The sequence below is a fragment of the Pithys albifrons genome, chromosome 17 (genome assembly GCF_047495875.1).
Source record: "Pithys albifrons albifrons isolate INPA30051 chromosome 17, PitAlb_v1, whole genome shotgun sequence".
Classification (NCBI taxonomy): Eukaryota; Metazoa; Chordata; class Aves; order Passeriformes; family Thamnophilidae; genus Pithys; species Pithys albifrons.
Genome location: NC_092474.1, coordinates 1,422,790 through 1,441,338, shown reverse-complemented (window position 1 = coordinate 1,441,338; position 18,549 = coordinate 1,422,790). Strand labels below are relative to the sequence as shown.

At 42.3% G+C, this 18,549-nt stretch overlaps 1 protein-coding gene across 3 annotated transcripts in view; it reads right to left on the bottom strand.

Annotated features, from left to right (window-relative positions):
• Window positions 1-1,205: 1,205 nt before the first annotated feature.
• The window catches only part of ZDHHC8 (zinc finger DHHC-type palmitoyltransferase 8), a 112,291-nt gene continuing 94,947 nt past the window's right edge, over window positions 1,206-18,549 (bottom strand). For all 3 annotated transcript variants that reach the window (XM_071571985.1, XM_071571986.1, XM_071571987.1), the window contains 7 exons: window positions 18,279-18,381; window positions 14,866-14,957; window positions 13,268-13,400; window positions 12,550-12,667; window positions 11,743-11,852; window positions 7,825-8,858; window positions 1,206-7,330 (listed from right to left, as the gene is read on the bottom strand). In XM_071571985.1, coding sequence (XP_071428086.1) covers window positions 7,159-7,330; window positions 7,825-8,858; window positions 11,743-11,852; window positions 12,550-12,667; window positions 13,268-13,400; window positions 14,866-14,957; window positions 18,279-18,381 — 1,762 coding nt within the window. In that variant the 3' untranslated portion in view covers window positions 1,206-7,158. The remainder of the gene's footprint in view (window positions 7,331-7,824; window positions 8,859-11,742; window positions 11,853-12,549; window positions 12,668-13,267; window positions 13,401-14,865; window positions 14,958-18,278; window positions 18,382-18,549) is intronic.

The following is an 18,549-nucleotide window of genomic DNA, read 5'->3' as shown; positions in this document are numbered from 1 at the left end:
AGGCTAGGAATTAAAAGGTGTGAGATGAACTTCAGAAGGTAGTATGGCTTTTACACAACAGATACTCCATAAAATCTGCTGAAAGAAAGGGGTTTGAATTATTTATGTTTGTAGAATTTTTTATGTAAGAAAGAGGGTACTTTTTAAAATACAAGACTTACCTGTAGTACCCCTTCATTCAAAAATACAACTAAACTAGAAAAGCTCATGATCTGGCAGAATCTGCTGCCTAAGTCATGTTGTGCATTTCTGCCATGTAGTCTGATCAAACTGGCCCATGCCCATAAATGCAGAATATTAATGAGAAGTGGATAGACAGACTATCTAACAGTCCAGAAATATTGGTGAACCTCAGCATTGGCCACGGAGCTCACACAGTCCCACATGCTGTCCATCCCAGGCCAGGTGTATTCTACAACTAGTACCATATGGATAGGCTGTTGTCAGTGCTTTATATGGCAAAGAAATGGCAAAATTACTGTCTGAAAAATCCACACAAGGGATGCAGGTGTAAAAGGTGATAATTAAATAACTTGTCAGGCAAAGAAACATGAATGATCTTTCTTACAGTCAGGAGGTGAAAGCCTCTTCCACAGAAGCCACTGTTCTGTCTCCAGATCAGATCCACTGTCTCAAGCTTTGGAAAAGTCCCTGTTCCATATCTGGATAGAGTCACCAGTATTGCATCCCTGCTGGCAGAGAAAAACCATCCACTTGGGGGAAAGGAATCAACTTGCCTGTTTGAAAGAAATGGTGAAATACCAGCAATGCCTGTGGGGCAGAAGCATCCTCATCACAGCCAAGAGCCACATCTCTCCAGGCCATTTGAGCCAAGTTCCGATGGTTCATCCAAGGTCTCAGCTTCCCTGGAACGTTGTCCATGCCCTCCTCCTGCACCCTGAGCACTGGGGGCTCTCAGGCATCCCTCATTCTCATGGATCTCCACTTTCTCCAAGCTTCCAGCACACTGTCCCTTCTCTCTGAATATCCCTTAAAAGACTGGAACTCCCTCCCAGTCTCCCATGGCTTGGAACATCACCACTGGCAGAAACTCTGGGGCCACTCTGGTTTATTCGCTTACATTTTAGTAAGTGATTTCGGTTTTGTATTTTGCTGTTGATACAACCATTTTTTTTACCAACACAGATAAGTTTCATTTCAAATACATCAGATTAGAACACCTGTAATTAGTTTTACTTGAATGTATGTACACATTATATACATATAGGCATTATATATACACATATAAATATATACACATATATATAAGGCACTGTGAAATGTACCATCACTTCTCTGGGACTTCTAATCTGTAAAAGTAGATCACATTTATTCACATAATTTGAAATGTCTAACTAAGAATTTTTTAAAATGTTTCAGGGTTAGAGATATCAGCTGTGAAATAAGCCTTACTTTAAATTTCAAGTTATTGTGACAAGATGAACAAAACCTATTCTGACAGTCGTTCTAATCTATTTATTATAAAACTGCTTCTCTCTTAAAAGATATATTCACCTGTATAAACAGTTTCCTTTGTCTCTCCTTATTATGTTCCAAAATGTGAACTGAAACTTGTCCTGCAGAATAAAAAATAACAATAATGAAGAAATGAATACAAACTTGGATAATTTATCCACTATTTAGAGAGAGGAAAGCCAAGATTGCTGTAAGCCAAGATATATTTAAATAAAATGTATTAAAACAGATCATGAGCTTATATAATCCTCTTTGATGTAGCCAACATCACTGGAGCCTGGTGATTACAGTTTGGGCCATTTTATATCCAAGGTAATCTCTGCAATGTGAAGACATGACAACACACAAATATGACTGGCATTTATAATGAACATGCTTGAGTGGATCCCTGCTTAATGCAATTAGCCTATATATGCAAATTATGGCATCAGAGATCCTGCAGCAGCTGCAGGGCTTGGCAACTGTGCGTGTTGTAAGCCAGCCTGACAGAGCAAATGGACATATTTTCAGACTGGAAACAGACAGATGAAGATAGATTAAGAATTGTACATCTTTGGGATTTATAAACCCAGATGACCTGGACAGAACATTTCAACATATACCAATGTAACATTTTTTTCCAGTGGCTCTGTAGCAATGATTTGCCATTGTTCTGGACCACAGGATTCCTATTAACCCCACAACCTGAATAAAAAACAGTAGAGAAAACTTCATTTAGTGTTGTTTCATGGACCACTTGCTGTGACCTCACCAGCATGATTCATTGGTCACAGCCAGGAGACACAGCATATTTCCTACTCTGCCATAAGCATCTCGAAAATGAGATTTAACTTGCAGTCATGTCTTTGAATATTTTGTCACTTGCAGATTTTGCACTGGAACTGCCTTTGCAGTTCCACTCTTTCAGTCCATGTCCTGCACACGTGGAAGTGAGAAAGGGCAGCACACCACGAATGCACTGAGGCAGAGACAGACACTTGAAAACACTGAAGTGACTCAAAGGTTTAAAAAATATATATGTATTACGAGAGCCACAAAAAAGGTTACAGACAGAGCTCCACAAAGCCTGCACAGATACATTCCAACAATTCAAGGTGGCAGAACAGGTGAAATACAGACCATAGAAACGGTTCGACATTAACGTTCCAGACTGTCCGAGACAGCAAGCTTGACCCCACCTTTCCCACACACACACAAAAATATTGACTATATATATATCTCTCTATATATCTCTAGTCTGGACCACAGATATAGTCCAAAGAAAACCACATTGCAATTTCCACATTAGGCTTATAGGAGAGTAGGCATCATCTGAGGAACGTCCACTGTAACGCCCAGGAGGGGATTATCTCAGGCCGAGTTGACACAACGTGATGCTTGGTTAGCAATTAGAACAGCAACACAGCACAGCTCATTTGCTGCACGTGGCTACTGACACACAGCTCTGTGCAGCCCTTCAAGCTGGCTTTAACCAAACTAAGCAAATACATTTGTTTTGCTTAATTTAAAAAAAAAAGGCAAATGTAAGATATTAGGGCAGTTCCTGCTATCACCTTCCTTACAAATTCAAGACTTGGAAGAATTCTTGAATGGACTTGCTTACAGACATATTTTGAGACTGTATTAATGATCTTCAGGAAAAGATGCCACCCTGAGGCTTTTTCCCTTGTTCTCTTCAGGTTTATCTGCATCCAGTTTTGACATGGGGGCCAAATGCTGGTTGTCTGTCAGTGCAGGATTTGGCCCGGAGTTGCAAAGTCTTTGCTATTCAGACTTTCCTATGAGGTCAACAAACAAAGTAGTAAAAAAAGAAACTATTAAGGCTTCAAGTAAAAATATTTCCTCTCTCTCTCCCACCCATGTAGTAAGGTACATTTAATTTCATAATACTCAATATATTATACAATTAAAGATACAGAGATCCAACTTTTCAAGGCAGGTTGTACTACAATGAAAACCTGGAGGGTAAATGGGAGTATGAACAGGGAACAAACTGCTAATAAAATGCAATATGCAATGACAACTGATGCATCAACTAAACAAAAACTATTGCTGTTTTTTAAATAAGTAATACAATCCACAGCTACAAATAAAAACATGTTGAAAATATTTAAGACTTCTGAGACGTGAAATAAACATGACAAAAATAAAGAAGCTACTTTACAGGGTGTGTTAACTCATGCTGGATTTCCATGGCTGACCCTCACCTACTATAAATGAGCATCAATTGAATGAGCTTTGATGGAGCCACACCAGTTTATACCAGCTGAAGATTTGGCCTGCAGTGTCTGTAGAAACAGGCTATCTGGGCAGAAGAATCTTTCTGCTAATCTGTAAACTGCTTAAAGAACTATGCTTTAAATGGGCTGGATTCTGCTCAAAAATTAAATTTAATAAATAGGTCCCCTATTTATAGGAACTATGGAAACAGACACTTACATAGCTGCAGGTTCAGTGCCTTGGATGAAAATGAGGCTGGATTTTCTGCATGCAATCTCCTGTTAACAGTTCTGCTTAGATTATTCTTTCAGAAAATTTGAATAATTTACTCCAGGCTATGTGCACTGAATTAAATGCAAACCTCAAAAAGAAAAAAAAATGCTTTGGTACCATTGTAAACCTATGAAAAAGTTGAATGTCTCTCAACTGTGGGCAAAACTACTCACAAAATACATAATCCTTACTTCTGAACCTGTACTGACACAGTGCATTCATTTTTCCCTCCCTTACCCCTTGTGAACTATGTCAAAATAACCCTGGCTATTAGTGCTTTATACACACAATACTGTGTTTAGTCTTACTGAGAAATTCTCTCATGAACTAATGTAGTTAACTTCAAAGGCTCTTTGGCCCTTCAAGTTCCTCAGTAGCTTTTTCATTTATAAATGCAAGAGAAAGAATGATCAAAGTGGAGCATCACTGGGATGCAAATCTCAAAGATCACATTGGTGCAAATTTTCAGCCTTGCTCGCATGAATTTCATGTACATATTCAAGATACATGATCAGATGTGCCCTTGTCTCGCTCCCCAGCCCAAATTCCGTGTGCCTCAGATCCCCTCCTTTTCAGGGCTTACATATGGCATACATGATACTTTAAAAACAAGTAATTCTTGTGATACTCTATGCACCAGAGTGAATTCCAGTCCTTAAGGAAGTACTGCATCTTCCTGAGGAGTTAACATCAGGGTAGACTGCAGATTAGTAACAGTTAAAGATGGAAGAAATCTATAAGGCCATCTGTTCTAGCCCCTTGTCCCCACAGGCTCACCTCTTACAGAAATTCTTTTAATGACTTGTCCAAATATAGTTTGACTGTCCTAAATAGTTAGTCTCCCAAACTCTGCCTTGGAAGACTATTCCACTGCCCCTTCCTCTCCATCTTTCCTGCCCCCTTCTAAACAGATCATTGGTGACCAGTGACAACCCTTTGATCTACCTTTGGTTTTACAGTTTTTAAGTTACGTATTTGTAAAATTATGATACTCAATTTCCACTTCATTGCCCAGCCAGTGGCAGGTTTTAGCCCTTTAAATCTCCTCATTAGCCAGCCTGTCCAGTTCTTTAATATATATTGCTCCATCCGTACCTGATCCAGTTTGCCAGCATCTTTCTGGTACCACGGTGCCTCCAACTGAAGACAATATTCTACATGCCATGAGCAAATCTGCATAGAAAGGCTATTGCTCCTCTGCTCTGCAAGGTCCCTACAGCAGGCATTTAAAATATCACCAAAGCAACAAAATGCAAACTGATCTCTACTTCCTTCTCTCAGAACTTTGGCCTATTACAGATGCATTGCTGCTTTCCAGGTTTCTCCCTTCAGGCAACATAGAGCATTACACGGAGAGATGATTAACTTTCCTATGTTCTCTTCAACCTTTGTCTCCAAAAAATAATGTGATATTACAAGGGACATAATAACCATGTATTGCAGCAGATGTTAAGATTCATCAAATCAAAATACTAATTTTAACCAGGCAAAACTAAGGTCAATATTTGCCTTCTGGTATAATTAATCTCAACATACATGAAAACAAGTAAGATGTTATCGACACGTTCTGAATTGCTACCAAATACCTGGAGAGCTCTTCATTATAGTCAAGGATTGAACAGGATTTAACCCTTTGAAACAACTATCCTGAAAAATTATAGATTTAGCTCTCTAGTCAAAACTATTCACCAGGAGAACCAGGTGGGAAGTCGAGGTTTCCTATGCTGACTGGCTCAGTCATAAATAATAATTTTTAGTGACTTTGGCAACAGTCGCTCAGGATATTCTTAATTGCACACATGATCTGGCTACTTAGCATTGGTCCAGATCTCAGGACTTTTGACTTCTGAGGTGGTAACTGAATGGGAAGTAAAAGGAGATAAGGAACAGTGAAATAAAAATCCATTTGTTGCAAAATTAGCTTTGCAGAGTCCTCATATTTCTGATAAAAGTAATGCACCCCATTCTTGGGGTTTTTTTACAGTAAAGTTGTCTTTAAATCCAACAAAGTAAATGTAGTTTTCTGGAGACAAAAAAAGGAAACCTCAGAATGTTAAATAGATTTGATTGATATTATTTTAAAAAGTTGTTCCCTGGGAGGGAAAAACCCAAATGGAAAATCCTTTGTTTAACAGTATTGAAGACCAGAGGGAATGTGCTAGTAATTAGGCAGACAGAAAATTTATATCCTTTCGATGTATGCTCGGCTCAGTTACACACACTGTAGATTCAACAGCTCAGGGTAACCTCGCTGCAGGATCACACAGACGGCACCAGGGCAAGGCAGCAAACCAGGTTATTGCCGGAATCCAACAGGTGATACAGAGGGTGCAGGGAAAGCAGCTGACAGCTGTTTAAAGTATGTTCCCATCCAAACATTTCCTTTCTTATCTGCTTGATTTTGTTTCCCAGTCAGAAGCCTTTAGAACCCAGAGGGAGCAGGAGGGCAGAGTGGAAGATCCTTCCTGGCGTTGTGGTCCTTTTCCACAAGAGACAAACGCACGCACACACACACACACTCACACACGGGGAGGCGAATGGCAGACAGTGAGAGGCTGCTGACATCCTTCCTCCTGCTCCCACCCAGGACCAGGGAGGCTTGTAAAGACAACACGGTGTTTGCAGCCCAAGTGCCCTTGCTTTGTTCCTTCCCAGGAGAATCCACCTGAGCGGCAGCGCCCGGAGGGACATGGAGCAGTTCTTGCACAGGCAGCACAGGAAACCTGCTTTCCATGTCAGCAGGAAAACAGCAGTTGGTCCTCTGGCTCCTATTGGACACGCCACCAGAGGACTGGGAACAGGCTTGGGAAAAACTGAATGATCCCGGACTGACTGTCACAGCACAAGTGGTACACGACAGATTTGCTGGACAGACACACACACACAATGGCCTTGGTGCTTTCTTGCACGACACAAATCCACTCTGCGGTTGTGCTGTTGGGTCGTAGCCAGTTCCCTCCTGTCGGTTCACGGAGAGTCTGATAGACTGTACAATTTTATTCCCTCAAGAATAAGGCTGCAGCTGGTTTTTGGCCAAAAGAGAAGGATGAAAACAGAACAAACCCAAAACAAGAAAAGGAGAGTGGCCCGCCGCTGCTGCTCCTCCTTTGTTGTTATTTGAGTCTTCACAGTGCTCCTAGCTTCATGGCTGGCTGAGTGGATGGCTCTTTATTTTTAATTAATTTTAGTTTACACTGAAATTTCATAGGTTGTTCCACCAACTCCAGACACCTTCTTAACATTTGAGTGTCTAGCAGGGCTGACAGGCGTCCCCTGGGAACTTGATGTTGACCCCAACCTGACTATTCCTTTTGGCTGTCCATTTATTTTACTGTGAGGTGTCTTCAACTGCATGTCATCCCTGCATCAAAGGAAATATCAAAAGATGCAAAGTTAGTGACAAACTGGGATAGCAGAATGGCTTCCCTCAGGATAAACAATTACCCCTATTACCCTGAGTCCCAAAATTGCAAAATATTCAAGCCTGGGAGCAGGCTGGTCGAAGCCAATGCACTTGATGAAAAGCCACTAAAATGAGAGAATTATTTTGGCCATTAGGTTAGTGGATCAGACCCCAGTAATATTTGTTCATTTAATTACTTGCTTAAATGCTTTGTTGATCCAAATTAATTGCATAAGCATTTGTAGGATGCAGAAGGGTTTAACTGTCACCATCACTGACCTTAAGCCAAACTGTCTTTTGTTATGATGAGGTTGATGTGGGGGGGGTCACAGAACTGAAGAGCACCCACAAACCTCCCACCCTCACAGCAAACACGTCATCTGGGTCGTGCCTCCAGCGAAGGGCTCACCAGCAGATTGCCACTGCTAAGCAGCCCCTAAGGCAGTACATACCTCTGTGCTCCCACTGACTGCACCTCTGTAATTTCCACAGTGTTTACAAACGAGACAGCCTTGGGGCCTCCGTAGGAGGGTGACCTGGGCATCCCTGTGGGGGACGATGGCACCTGGTGGCCTGGGGATTTGTAGGAGCCATTGCTCACCCTGCCCTGCAGTGCTTGATGGGCCTGCACATTATTATTGGCTAAATCAGCTTGCAGAGAGGTTGTGGAAGTCCTTGGTGCTCTTGCCATTGCACTGGAGAGTGAAGACACTGAGGACTGCAGGATAGGGTTCCTTGTGCTAAAGCTGGTGGCAGCCATCAGATTGTCCCTGGATCCGTATCTCATGGCCATGCTGCGCGGGTCTTCCGAGAGCGTGCTGACCTGCTGCAGGCTGTAGGAGCTGGGCGTGTCGTAGACACCCGAGTCTGCAAACACAGAGTCGGGGTGCGAGTGGAGCAGCTTCTCCCTCTCTTCCATCTCTTTCCTTTCCTGGATGGACGCCATAATTGTCTTGGAGAGGTTATCGTAGCGGACCGGGGAGGGGTCTCGCTGGTGCGGGGCCGGCGCCCCCAGCACGGGGCTGAAGCTCTGTGGCGGGCGCTGCAGCTCGCTGCCCCGCAGGTGGCACATCTTGGCTGACAGGTACGGGGAGTGGTACCCCACAGAGCTGACCGCGGAGTGGGCCATGCACTTCCTCCCCGAGGGAGACATGGGGTTTAGCAAACTGTCATAGGAAAGGCTCCCGTTTCTGTTGGACAGGGAATTGGGAGAAAAGATGCTTTTGTAAGGGGTGGAGGCCGCCCCTTCGGACTTCATTGGGTGAAGGGGCACTTTGTCTGTCCCTCTCCTGCCAGCAGATTTCAGGCTCAGGGATCGTGAATTGATGGCAAAGGAATCTATCTGGAGTGGGGAAGACTGATAGGTCTTGTGGAGGGAGCTCTTCCGGTAGCTGGGGATGTCCAGGCTGGGTTCGGACTGGTAATCAAGGCTCCTGCCATCCTCTTCTATCAAAGCCCCCTGGCTGTGTCCCTCCTGCATGGTGATCTAAAATAGAGGTGGATACGAGAAACAGAAGCCAAGGACATGTCAGTACAGGTTTGCTCTCCACAATGAGTGCATGGGAAGAAAAGAGCTGGAGGTCTTCTCTCAGATTCTCAGCCCAGCTCTGACACAGGTTCATTACAGGGAATCTCCTGACTCCTGTTCAACATCTGCATTAGCACCTTAGAAGCAAGGAGGGGCTATTCATAGTAAGTGCTAAACAATATTGACAGTAATAGATATGTTAATACACGGACACTGAAAACACTGAATGAGAGACCTAACGGAGACTCAAGTTTCAGTCAAGGTAAATCAGATTGTAATCTGATAATATTGCCCTTGGAAAAACCACTGCACTTGGAGTTTTCTACAAATAGCTCTTGAATTGAGGGATGTCTGGTTTTGTGTGCTGAGACAGAAATACTTTCTGCTTCATTTCAGCACTCTGGGGACCAGCATACTCTTATCCACTTTACTCCAGGCTATGAATATCCAGTAATTCTGAATTTCTGGTCACAGGTCTTTGAAATTAGGCACGTAAGCTTAATTAAAACAGAGAGGCTCCTTCCCACCATTTGGACAACAAAAGGAAGCAATTTTCTCTTTTTTTGCCCATGTAGGAGAAAGTGGCCACATCAGAGAAGGAAGCAGAGGCCATAATTTATTTATGTGAAGTGAAAACAGACAGGACATCACTTTGTTTTACTCTATGAAAATTGCTTACAGTTCTGTTCACTTAAAATGCCATTCTGGGCTAAGCAAATAATTTTTGCTGTTATTTTTAAAGAAGAGTTTGCCATAATGCACAATAAATTGGCTACACTGGCTCTGCAAATAGGAATTATTATCAGTTACATGTTTAATTACAAGTGCAGTCTACACAGGTTGTTCTTTATCTAGTTTCTTTTAAAGGAAAACTATTTATAAAAGTATTAAATTATAAAAATCTGTTTTATTCTGATGTTTTTTAAATATTTTTTCTTTGAGCTAGAAGATAAATATGCAAAACAGTTCACTCTTTTCTAGAGCATGGTGCTAAATTTGGCCTTCTCTGGAAAAAGGAGACCAAGTGACAGCCTGTAAAGGAGGATGAGAGAGCAATGATGAGACTTTTAATGATGCTTGTGGTACTTGTGTCCTGATCCCTCCTTCCTAAGAGCATTCACTGCTCAAAAGCAGAATTACATGGGCAGGCTGGAGCAGAACAGATACCACTGTACCCCTCACACAGAACAGGCTCTTTTCCTCTGCACCTTATACTCAGACTTGGCAGACAAATACACGCCCTCCTATCAGCTTGCCAAGTGAACTCCATTTTAGGATATTCCCAGCTGACTACTAGAGAGTTGTGACTACCATAAATCAGAACAAGTCCCCAGAGCTGATTGTATTCACACCACTCACCCCTTAGCAACAGCATCGCTTTAGGTTAGGACAGAAACAGCAACCCCCAGAGTGAAGGTGCTGTACCCTGTTATCATTTCCCAGCCCTGCCCAGACTCCTGGCCTAATCAGAACCTTTCCTGTATCTATATTGCATCTCTGGCTGTGGACTGAATGAATAAAACAAGCCTGCCTTCCTTGGCTCTCTGACTTTTGGCATTATGACTCAGAATACTGTGGCTTACACAGCTCAAAATCGTTGGATGATGTCTGCAAACAGAATATTTTGAACTGGATGTCAAGCCCTTTTTCATGTAATAAAGTGAAAATGATAGGATATTAAACCTTTTTGATACAGCAAACACATTGTTGTTCTTGTGTTCCCTTTCACAAGCCCATCTTTTCTTCATTAAGTGGACAAGTCCAGAGAATAAGATTTACCATTACTGCAGTAAGATTAAAACTTGAACTTGGTGGTAGCTGGAATTCCACCATCTATCACCATCTTTCTTTACAAGATGAAAAGGGTTCATGAAAAGCTTTTCTCACTATGTAAGGAACATTCTGTCTTATTACAGTGTTGCTGCAGTCAATTATATTTCTCTACCATATTTTTCTTTCCTTGCTTCATTTATAGTACTCCTTCCTATCACCCCCTTCTTGTTATTCCAGGAGTGACACTGGAGGACAAGATGGAATTAATTTTAAGAAAACTGCACTGTGTGTGGTATGTGTGTTTTAAGGGCATGTCCACTGGTGTGTGAACACCTGGAGACATAGTGCAAATACACAAGTTAGACAAGTGATTTTCAAACTGCAGTTCTCAGGTCCTGGGGGCCAAGGAATATTTTCAATAAATCCATGAGAAATAAGCATCAAAACTCTTAAACAAAAGACAAAACTGTCACAATTCCAGAGCAAATTTCTCTAATTGTTTGGACTTCAGTTTTCTTGGTAGGAGAAAATTATGCCAAGTGTGAGGAAGGTGTTTTTTCTATATAACCCAAAGGTGTTGAAAAGGTGCTAAGGAAGGTCAAACATGAGGAGCCTTTCACTCATTTTAACTAAAATATGTCTTGGGATACTCTGTAAGTTATTTCTGTTTTGCAAGCTGACATTTTAAAGAATCAATGAGCATGTTGACTGTTGGCTAAAGGATCTGAACCAGAGAAGAGTTCAGCATGCCCAGCTCCCTCTGAAGGGAATGTGAGGTGGCACCTGTGTCAGAAGAAGCCAATGGGAGGTGACACTTCTCAGCATCTCAGGCTCAGGCCGAGGCACTGGCACAGCACAGCACACGCCTGGCAGCAGGACAGACGTGTCAAGCTCAGCAGAGGAGAGCTGTGATATCAGACATGTTTTCATGAGGAGCACAGCAAAAATAATGCACTGTCACACAACCATGCCAAGTGGTGGTATATACTCTTATGCTCTGCCCTTCACTGGAGCCCTGCAGTGAATTTATCCTCAGCTCCACACTGCAGACACTCCCAGGCTCACCCACCTGCTCGGCCGTGGCGTGGTAGTGGACTTTGGGGTTGTTGCTGAAAGCTGGTCGGTACTTGTACATGGCAGGAGTAGGAGGGCTGATCAGTTTGGGTGAAAGGCCACCTTCTGCAAAAGGAAAAAAAAAAGGACTTCCCATTAAAATACGTGTGGATGGAAAGTTGTCATCCATAAAGGTTCTCAGCAGCCAGATCTGCTCTGGAAAGAATAAAACTTGCAGTATTTTTGTGCGTAATTCCTCCAAAATCAACGGGGCCCCTGTGGAAGTAACAGAGCACTGCTGCCAGATCAGCCATGTAATGAGGAGAAGAAACATGATATAGTAAGTGGGGTGACATATTCAGTGAGTAATACTTTTGCCTAATTTGAAATACTAGATATTTGGGTTGAATTCAGCCACTAGGTTTATCCAAAAGAAAAAGGTTTTTTAATAGTATCAAAGGATTAAGTTCACATTTTCATAAATGAAATAATTCAGTCTGTAATGCTGAAGCATTACATGCTAATATTTCTGACTCCTTAGTTTAAAACTACATTTTTCATTTTAAAATTACCAAAAAATTTAAGAAGGGGTTTAAAAGAGTTTATAAACTCTGCAAAACTGATATGAAATATCCAATCTAGGCTTGAATGAACCACTTCAAGCTGGTTTTTCTCTCCCTTTCCTGCAGTTAATTCCCTTAGCTTGGAACTCCTATAAATAGAAAAACCCTTTCAACCAGATTGAAAGAATACCAAAAGCCCTTTAAAGAGGCTGAAATATTTTCTTATTAATAAAAATCAAACACTGATCATGCAACTATACCTTCACTGGCACCCAGCTGCCCTTTTAGCTCAGAGTACTTGCTCGGATCTCCTTTGGGTGGGAGAGGTGGTTGGACCTCCATACTTTTATCTTCCAGACCTTCCAGGCTAATTTTAGACTGAAAATGATAAAAAAACCCAAATCAATCACTGCATGAAACTTGGTTAAATTACAGCATGTGTCAGAGTGTATCACAGAACAAGAACTACCTATACTTATAATGACAAGCAAGATTTAGCACCCATTGCAGACAAGGACTGTCACATGAAAAATCAGCAATGTCATAACAAGCCAGCATAATTTCAGCTGCACTATCCTGGTCTGCTTGGCATGCTAAATACCATTATCATCACACTATGTGGTAGGAGACAATGGTGCTTTCTAGCATTTTTCAGCAACTTTCCAGGTAGCTCTCAGCAAGCACCTATCCAAAGACTGTAAGAATTAACTATCCACAAAGATCTTGCAAGTTGGCTTCTTGTGAATCCACTGCTTTTTATAGGACTAAACAAGTCCTTCTCTCTATTTCATGCCAGGAGAAGAGGAGATAAGAGAACTCAGCTTCTGAGTCTATATTGATTTCACTGGACTGCAAGTGTTCCTGCAGCCTGGAAGCCCAGAACATTCTTTGAAGCAGAACAGCTGACCTGGTGGTAGAGGGGTTCATTAAAATTAATTTGAACACTAAGAGGTGACCACTCTTGGGACACTGCCTCACCTTGCTGCGGTTCAGGTTGGCTTGGATCCCGTTGTCACTGATCTTCACGGTGATCTGTCGCTCCGACAAATCAGGTCTGAGGAAAGGAGGCTTCACACTCACAGCCTGCTTCTTCTTGGGCTCCACTACATACCTGATCAATGGTGCAACAGCCACGATTAAAATAAACAATAACCTAAGGACAAGGCTCAGAGCTGACAAAATCTTCCTGCTTCCAGGCTGTGATTTAGGAGTGTGTCAGAACCTGGGTAAGCAACCTCCACGTATTTCAATGGATATAATAACTAAACAGCAGTAAAAAGATCAATGGGGTTTCTTTTTAGTGAGCAAAAGGAGAGGATGCATTAAAAATGCAGTTTTTGAAGCACTGATGGACAAGAGCATGAAGAGAGCAAGAGAGGCCTATCAGCAACAGAAGTGACTGACTGGAGTTTACCCTGTTAACATGAAACAGCTGCCCTGCAGTGGAAGGCAGTGACTGAGGGAATAAGACCCAGAACATGGAGAGTTACCATGGAGAAGATGGTGTGCTGTCAGTTCTAACTTACCACACCATGACTTGCTTCTGAGGCATGTTTAGTGTTCAAATAAATGGAGGTAAAAGAGACAGACAGGTCTACAGGAAGCAACAATCTAAAGGGAAATGGCTGACTTTAGATACCTAATTTTGTTCCAGTCGAATAGAATTCTGTAAGTGCAACTGGCCAGAGGCTGTGCAATGCCTCAATACCAAAACACACACCAGCCTTCTCTGTTTTTTGTAGTGAACAGGACATTCTAGTAGTGATGGCTCAGTGACTTTCAATATACAGGACAATCAGAACAGGTTTTCACAAAACATGAAAGTTCTGCTTGCTGTAATTCTGTGAACAGCCATGATGGTGGTACTGACACCCCTCAGTTAACAGGAGTGTCTCACAGCTTCTAATAGCTGGCTTTTCTAACGTGTCTTGATCTGACTTTAAGGTTTTGCTAAGTTTGAGAGGCAGCTCCTCCAGTGTCTTTACATTAACACATGTAACAGTCCTTTAGGACTTATCTGTTGCATAACAAAGTGGGGGGAAAAGGCAGATAATAGTGTCAGAGCCTGGAATTGCTCAATAGGCTGGAAAGGCTCAAATAAGTCTTGTAGTAAGATTATTAACATGTTTGCAAGCTGGACAGCTCAGCACATAGGATATTTATAGTCCATCTGATCTACTGCATTAAGATCCTGATTTCAAAATGTGAAATGATAATAAATCCATTTCCCCCAAAATAGAAAGCCATAAATAAAATCCCAAGTTCCATGATGTAGACTTCACTGATAATCTGTTTTATGATAATGAAAGTGCCAGTGAGATGGAAAACCACAGCAGCCTTAAATTAGATTTAAGTCTTAAGGAGAAGGGCTGATTTTTAGCTTCCTTCCTTTTCTCCAGCAGACTGGACTTTGGCTGTGCAGTGTAAGAAGTCGTGTGGGGAGTGTGCCAACATATGAGAACTTACCTTGTTGTACCTTACAAGTTGTTGAAGACAAGGATATCATCTCTTGACACAATTTGACATGCTCACTCCAAATAAATATTTCTGGGCTAAGGGTTGAGCATTTCTCTTACCTGGGAGCCAAGGGGCTGCAGAGCACATGTTCCACATTTCCACAGCATCCTCGGGTAAAAGGATTCACTCCCCCACGGAATTTACCAGTCACCTGGAAAGATATTCAGGTCAGTGCTCAAACCTCTGGTTGTATAAAAGTCCTCATCCAACCCCCAGAAAGCCAAGAACAAGTTTGCCTTGCTCTGACCCTTCTGTCCTTCCCAAACAGATCATTTTTCTTTGAATGCTGCAGTTCCTCTCTCAGCTCTAAGACACCACCTCTGTCAGCTAATTCCAGCCAGGAGGCACTCAGCTAAAGATCCTTCCCTAAACGACAGTGTGCTCAGTGTGACTGGGTTTCAAAGGGGCCACATTCACCTCTCCATGATGCTCCTGTGCTGGATTTGTGCCAGCTCTCAGCCAGACATCCTGTTTCGGCCCCTCTCATTCCACTTCCACTCCTCTGCCTTGGCAAGTCCTCTCCAAACCAACAGGAATGTCAAATCAACGTTTGTAATGCTGGATGGAGCAATGTTTCCTCTCCAGCAGATCCCATCCCTAGCAGCAATCAGTACAAACCATTGCCTTATGCAGGAGGGTGCCAGGAACTCCCTGGTGATTACAATGTTTGCTTGGAAATGAGCAAGTTTAATAAAAGCCAAGGCTCATTAGCCTGGCGGGATCCATTCAAGGCTTCATGAGCATTATAAAGAGATTGCTCTCCACAGACAGATAGTTGAAAGTAACCATATGGGATAAATACCAATAAAGCCAGGGAGATTAATAGTGGTTGCCACTAAAAGCATTACTGTTGCTCTTTGCAAGTAAGGCATTGTAATCAGCTCACAGTTCTGATCTAGCAACAAGTTTACAGAGTACCAGAAACACTTTAATTACTCACACATAAAATAACAACGATTAAATGATTTTGCAATATATTATGCTGGCCTTGTTGATACAACATAAAAGCTTTAAAAGGCCAAGAGAGATATGTTGGAAGTTCTGAGAGTTGGAAGAGTAACCTGATGACTCAAACATGGGCCTGGGCTGTTTGGCACATCTGCATTCAATCCTGGGCTTCAGTTGAATTGTGCCAGATGCTGGCAAAGCACTTCATCTCTCTGTGCCCATTTTCTCAAACACAATATGAAAATAAAATTTCTCTAACTCACAAATTACAGTACTAATTACATCAATTTTGTTTCTAAAGTAGTTTGAAATCCACTGATAGAAAGCAATCTCAGAAGAAAGGATATTTATTTACTGTACTCAGAAACTAAAAATACCAGGATATAAGCAGTTGTTGGGTTATGGGTTATTTTGGTTCCATAAAAGAATTTCAAAGGCATTCAGAAAGCTCACAAACATCTAAACTCAGTCACTATGCACTTTTAAATCACAGCCTGCCTACTATGACTGCTCAGAACTTAAAAATTCTGGAATGAGCAAATACCCAAAATTTGCAGCAAACCCCCCAAAATGTCTGTACCACTGGCCTATAAAATGTACTGGGAAAAGAGGACAAGGAGACTGAGCATATTGGAACTGCAAGGCTGAGAGCAGATACCACCAGAGTAAGAAAAGAGAATCAACACTGAGACAGAAGGAAAAAATGAATGTTTTAGAGCAGTGGTAAACCCAGGAGCACATCTATCCATCACTCCTGGTCTGGTGCTCTAATTACTTAGATATGTGTCCTTTGAAAGGGACCTGAGGGCAGGGAACATACATCTCCAGTTACAGACAGTCACTACTCACAATTTAACAGACCAGATTACACTAAATTAAGACCAGATTACACCTAATTTTCAGAATGGCATGGGAAAATTAATTAAATCTCAAGTGGTTTGGTAGCTTGGGAAACCAATCCAAGCTAGGATACATTTTCTAACAGTTATTTCAATCAAGTTAAATGAGAGACTCCTAACCTTCACAAATGTTAGTGCAGCCACAAACATAAGAAGTTAAATTTTACTTTTTTTGAAGTTAAACTTTTCCTTCTTCCTCAGCCTAAAATTTTCACAGACAGTTGATATCACTGCACAAAGACAAGCCTAAGGCAAACCATGATTTGGGCTATGAGACCAAAATGCCCTGAGTGTCATGCTACTATTGTAAGCACCATCAAGCCTGATACTTGGCCAAAATCAATCTTTAAATGAAGAGCAGATGATTCTGAGCAGGACAGAGAAAAGCATTGGAAGATGACAGCTATGGAAGCCTGCTTTGTTCCAAGGCCATGTTAGGCAACAGCTCAGGATGACCTCAGACTCCTTGCTTATGTAAACCTCCCACACTATTCTGGATAAGAGTTTTTATTGTCTCTTGTGGGATAGGAGACAATGTCATCTCAGTTTAGGAAGGCCTGGCCCCAGACAGATGTCTTCAAAGGCAGCCATACAGCTCCATAGGCGTGAAGCCACCAGCCCCCAGGACAGCCAGAACAGCTCAGTGTGGGCTGGAGAGCACCCGTGGGTGCAAGGGCAGCAAGAATGCACCTGAAACAGAAACAAACCATAAGGGAAAAGAAGTATCATGGGGGAAAAAAGGTGAAAAAAGTCCAGATGTGAGAGGTGCTTTGGAGCTGGAGCTGTGAAAGGGTAAAGTGCCAGAATGCACACAGTTAATCAGCCTTGGGAATGTGGCTGAAAACGCTGTGTGCAGCTGGCTGGCAGTGGCTGTCCCAGTGCCAAGAGTGCCCACTGCCCCTCAGGAATGGCAGGGACATGCCACTCATCCCAGGACTAGATCTCCATCACCCACACCACGCTCTCGATGTGCACATGGGTCTGGATCACCCACACAGGGGCTGTGGATTATGTACATGCAAGTAACTGCAGGGAACTAACATTTTACAGGCTTTTTGGCACAGGATGGGATGTTGGCACTTGGTTTGGAAAAGCAAAACAAGTTGTGGCCAATAGCACTGTCTGTGTGTGCTCATACACATGAGAACAAGAGAGAGACAAAGAGCAAGACAAAGAGCCAACTCAGACCTTATTATGTGCAGTGTGGGCTTGCTGGAGGAGTTCAAAATACCAAGAGACAGGGAAAAGGCATGATTTAATCTTTTCCTTTCTTTCTTTCACTAAATCTCATGGATTGTTCAGTCTGACTCATAAAGTTTGAACTTCTGGGGTTGATGCTACTCATCACATAAAACCTATTTCAAGGCCACGAATAGATTTTAAGTGATAAATAAGCCTGGGATGATCCTCTGTGGCTAGAAAGGGGAAATCTTTGCCTGTAGTGCATTAAACCAAGTTCTGAAAATAAAAAAATAGGCAATCTTGCTAGATCTTCACAAAAGCTTCCAGTAAGAGTGCTACTGCTAAGATCTGGATTATTTTTTGCTTTTCCCAAGCTGAATTGCTGACTCTCCTTCCCAGCTCAATGGCTCAGCCACAAACACAGAGGAAGGGTTGCTTCTTACCTGCTCGTTGGTTGTGCGCCCTCGGGCCACTAGAACAATGTGGAAGCCAGTGAGACCAATGACTGGAATGAAGAATAACCCAGCCACACACATGACAGCCATTCTGCATCCAAGAGTTAAAGAAACTGGGATGAGTGAAGGGAAAAAGAGGCTATGAAAGACAGAGGAAAAGGAGAAAAAAAATCTTGGAAATAGAGAGAGTATCATAGAGTCATTGAATGGTTTGGGTTGGAAGGGACCTTAAAGATTATCTCATTCCACTCCCTGCCGT